The 4,856-nt window shown below is 34.2% G+C and overlaps 1 protein-coding gene across 2 annotated transcripts in view; it reads right to left on the bottom strand.

The window, feature by feature from the left end:
- The window catches only part of LOC111491833 (N-terminal kinase-like protein), a 24,991-nt gene that overhangs the window by 3,401 nt on the left and 16,734 nt on the right, over window positions 1–4,856 (bottom strand). For both annotated transcript variants that reach the window (XM_023140887.1, XM_023140886.1), the window contains 6 exons: window positions 3,968–4,021; window positions 3,525–3,599; window positions 2,122–2,197; window positions 1,839–1,938; window positions 586–655; window positions 137–207 (listed from right to left, as the gene is read on the bottom strand). In XM_023140887.1, the coding sequence (XP_022996655.1) occupies window positions 137–207; window positions 586–655; window positions 1,839–1,938; window positions 2,122–2,197; window positions 3,525–3,599; window positions 3,968–4,021 (446 nt within the window). The remainder of the gene's footprint in view (window positions 1–136; window positions 208–585; window positions 656–1,838; window positions 1,939–2,121; window positions 2,198–3,524; window positions 3,600–3,967; window positions 4,022–4,856) is intronic.

The raw sequence follows: 4,856 nt of genomic DNA, 5'->3' as shown, positions 1-4,856 counted from the left end.
GGGGGGGGGGGGGGGGGGGGGGGGGGGGGGGGGGGGGGGGGGGGGGGGGGGGGGGGGGGGGGGGGGGGGGGGGGGGGGGGGGGGGGGGGGGGGGGGGGTTTGAGATGGCGCGGACAAGATATATAAGCTAACTCACCCAAGCAAACTAGCATTTCCTGGTAGAGACGGGATATTCAGACCTGCAGCAGTTGTATCCCCTGAAATTTCCTGGAGTAAGCCATAATAGACATGTCAAAATCACACATTCTCTAATTAGAAGGCTGACCAGCTTTTGATTAAAATGGAACCCTAATTTTTCCATTTCCAGGATGAGGCAAGCTATGAGCCATTGTATTCTTCTTCAATATCAAGACAGAAAAAGTACAGGAATTTGTGGGTGCACAAGGGAGAGAATATTGTGGGTTAACAAAACAAAAAGACACCTGTTGTATCTCATAGCAGTAACTCAACTGGTTCTCCAAACATGATTGAGCAAATATATGGAAGCTATTGGTATCAAAATATCTATTCCCAGGAATTTAAAATCTCAAGTAACAAGATTATCAAAGCATTTGCGATCATGAACTAAACGTGCATTTAATGTACCTTCTCATTGTTTTGCTTTAATAACTGTAAGAACTGATCAACTGCTTGAAAGGACTTCGATCGAACATCACTATCAACCAGAGAAGTGATGGAACAAAAGGCATTAATGCATACATACAGATATGAGATAACTGACGTACAATGATAATATTTAAGACATCCGAGTAACTACTAGATAGTATACTTAAAGTTGATAACCAAATGAAAATATTTATTCCACATTCAAAGCCAGGACACAGATAAAATTAACTAAAACCGCAACATTGTGGGACAAGTAAGAACTGCGAATGTATTGTACAATAATACACTTTATTAGGATATCCATCTGTCATCTCACTTTTCTCCACTACATAAGCTATCTACCATGCCATGCCATATAATGTATAACAAGTCAGAAGGGGGAAAACATTTCCACAGCCTGTTGGAGTAACAAAGAAGTATAAACAAAAAGCCTAATAATAGTTGAAGTAATTGCTTGATTTTATCCTTGACGGTTTACAGTCGAGTGTACTGAAATTCTATTTCCAGCAAGATTTCAAGTTGAAGTTAATGTTTAGGGAGAAACTTGGAAGTATTAGTGTTATTTTGTAGAGAAAGTAGGCCTTTATTATAAGAATCCAAATTTCCAACTTTTTGATTAAATTCATGATAAGTCAAGTAAAGATCTTTGCATCACGCGGTCTCTCATCATCATCATCATGACAGACTGCTCAGCTTGTCTAGAGGTCTAAGTTCAGGCTTTACAATAAGTAGAGACAAGATCCCCCTCCCTTGAACTACGAACAATGATGATAGAAAGTGGTTAATTAAGTTAGAGTGGTCAATGTAATGTTAAATGTACCACAGTTTTGGGCATTCACTGTGCTGTTCAAAGAAGTTGAAAATGTGACTTCCATCAAGTTCAATACCTCTCTTCTTTGAAGTTTGAGGCTCAATCTTGACAAACATTTAGAACAAAACTGACTCCACATTTGCTTTGGAGATTTACTAAAGAAAAAAATTCTCATTATGATTTTGGAGGTTTTGTTACATCCTCCCTTTCAAGACAAAGCAAGCCTTAGTCATTTTTTGCTGTCTTGTAGAGGGGTTGAAAGATCCCGAAAACAAAAACTCTATGAAAAAGATCGTTATTATTTGTTAGTAAATATTGCAACACATAACCAGCACAAGGCATGTAAAAGCACAAGATATCTCAAAAAGATGTGCATTGTTCATAATGCACAGTATTGAAAATGTGGAACATCATAACAAACCTGTCGGGATCTATGGTAAGCACAACAACATTAGGAAGAATCCTAGTTGCAATTTCTGTACTGTCATAATATCCACTCGTTGCACATAGTGCCATGATGCCTGTCATGGTAACGGTGAAAGATAAGATAACAGAAATATAACACCACTTATTGTGCAGTTAACAACAAATCTCTGAGAAATTAAATTAAAATGGGCAACTGCATTGGTTCTTCAACTGAGACACTAGGGTAGGGTAGACATAATATAGAAAACATAGAAGTAAAAGAGACAACAGCTCTTTACCTGCACCACGGGCTGGGGAAAATGTGTCACGCAGTGCACGGACAGTGAAAGCATTAATTAAAACTCTCTTCCTTGTCTGCATTCAGATTTGAACTCAATCAGATTTTACTTCATACATTTTAAATACCAAGAAACACCAGTACATCACCAAACATCATTGTAAGGAAAAAAAATATAACTAAAAGTTAAGCACTCCAACAAGATTGTTGACTGATGGTTGCGAGTGAATCAGCAGGCAACTGTAACAGAGATACTCCCACCTTTTTATTTAATAAGAGACATATATCCATTAGACAAAAGTAAGGGATAAATAACTTAGGGCCGTTTAGTTGAAGATTTTATTTATGATGCCTGTACAAAGAATGTCTAGAAATAGAATATTTGGGGATCAAATAACTGTATTTGGCGTTACATTGGGAATGTTATCCAAATGTATTTTCAACAATTTTATTATTATTACATTATTTAATTATTTTTCTTTGATTTAACTTTTTTTTTCATTAATACGTATACCATAAATAATATGCCTTAAATTTTAGTTTTTGAGTTTATTTAGCAGTCAATACTAATAATTATTCTCAAATAAAAGATTTTAATAAAATTGTAAATAATTAGTACAATAATTGAATTGAAAAATTAATTATAAATGTCATATTTCAAAAAATAAATATAATTTATTTATTTCACTCATTCTGACCCCTTTATAAAACGTTTGAAAATGATTGATAGACAAAAATATTTTTTTCATCAATTAAAAAAAATAGTGAAAAACAAATCCAAAAACCACACACAGAACACAAATAATTGAGAAAAGAAAATAAATTAAAAGAGTTATTAAAAAGAATAAACAATAATATACATAAATAATCGAAAAAATTAAAAAGTCATATTTAAAAAACAACAAAGACAATAAAAGAAGAATTAAAAAATGAAAGTTCGAAAAATAAATAAATAATTGGAAGAAGAAAAAATATAAAATAAACAAGAACAAAAATAAAATAAAACAAAACCAAAAAACAAAGGAAACAAAGGATGGTTTTATTTTTGCATGAGCTTAGGTTTTACATAAAAACCCCACCTTTTTTATGCTGGGAAAAGACTTTTCCCGAGCAAAATTTTAAAACCCTCCCCCAAACATGGGCTTATAAAACTCTCCCTATTTCCCCTCTTTTTCCATTCCAAAACCTTTAAGAGCTCCTCTCCGAACCCCGGGAGATAGTTGCCCATTATACGAAACAAACGCCCCCTTAGGGGCAGGGAGAAGAGAGAACCCCTCCCACAATGGGCCAATTACAAAAAATTTGACCAATTATTGTGCATCAACGCAATTGGATAATTACAATAGAATCAACAATAACTATGATCCCACCAAGAGGCAACAAGCACTTTACAGAGATACTCACCCCTTCATTTAAGTAACCTGCAATGTTCCCAAGTAATATGGTCGTATTTGTTCGGATTGCTGGTTCTTCGTCGACCTGTAGGACTCAGTAATGATCCCAGTAAGTAATAAAACAATAAACAAAGGGATATACAATACTTAAGTGGCAGGAGAGTGAAACCTCCAATTTGGTTGATGTAAGCTGGGAGAAAGCGAGCCTATTTAGTAGATTTAATTATACTGGAAATAAAAGAAACATGTGGAGGAAAAGGGATGAAGATAGGGAAGTTGTATAGGATATTCGATTAATTAGTTGTTTTTTGGCCTGTATCTATATTTTCCATTTTAATGTAAAGGGTTCTTTGGGACCTATCATCAAGAAAAATAGATGTATGCACATACACTCAAAAAAATAAAGAGGCAGAAGAAAAACCTAATTGAAGCAACAAATGGCGAAAGCAGTACCTGTAACTTCGAAAGATGCTTCAATAATGACCCAGAAATAGTGCGTTGAGAAAGCTGCCATACGAATTCAGATCATCTCAAAACTCCATCGTGAATAACACGAATTAAGACAATGCTTTATCGAAACGAGAATGAACAGAAAAAAAAAACAAGGAGCTAAAATATTAATGTCGTCTGATGATTTATCACATCTAAGTACTCAACTCAAGAAATACCCTTCGGCCAAAGAAAAAAAAGGATGCAAGGATGAATACACCAGAAGATACGAAGAATAACGATCTATTAAAATTTTACTTTCACCAGAAGGCCAGTTAAATTTATCATCACCTGTCACAACTCTCGGTTTTTCTGTATTCTTCTTTTGAGTAGAGAAATAAACTTGATCAATGAAATGAAATAAGGGGGATAAACACCAAAAAAACCTAAAGGTGGATTACGTGAAGTTCTCCAACTAAAAATCAAAGATGATAAACTATAATTGCTAAAAGGGTGTTGATATTTACACCAATAGGAAGCATGAAAAAGAATTAAATCCAAGAAACCCTCAAAAGCAGAGAAAGTGTCCCCAAAGATTCACATTCTTTTTGCCCCAAAGAAATAAAAGAAAAACTCTATTGATAGCAAGCCACAATAACTTCTTTGCACCATAAAAACAAGGAGGTGCAGTCAACGATTACAAAATGAAGATTGATCTCCCTACTTTCCATCTGGAGATAACTCATCTCCCCTTGAGTATGTTCTTTCTTTAATGGAAAGTTGACTTGGAGGTGTTTCGTGATAGGACCAAGAATGTGAAAAAAAAAAAAAAAAAAAAAAAAAAAAAAAAAAAAAAAAAAAAAAAAAAAAAAAAAAAAAAAAAAAAAAAAAAAAAAAAAAAAAAAAAAAAAAA

Source organism: Cucurbita maxima, unplaced genomic scaffold (assembly GCF_002738345.1).
Source record: "Cucurbita maxima cultivar Rimu unplaced genomic scaffold, Cmax_1.0 Cma_Scf00017, whole genome shotgun sequence".
NCBI lineage: Eukaryota > Viridiplantae > Streptophyta > Magnoliopsida > Cucurbitales > Cucurbitaceae > Cucurbita > Cucurbita maxima.
The sequence above is the reverse complement of the archived record's forward strand: the minus strand, read 5'-3'. Positions and strand labels throughout refer to the sequence as shown.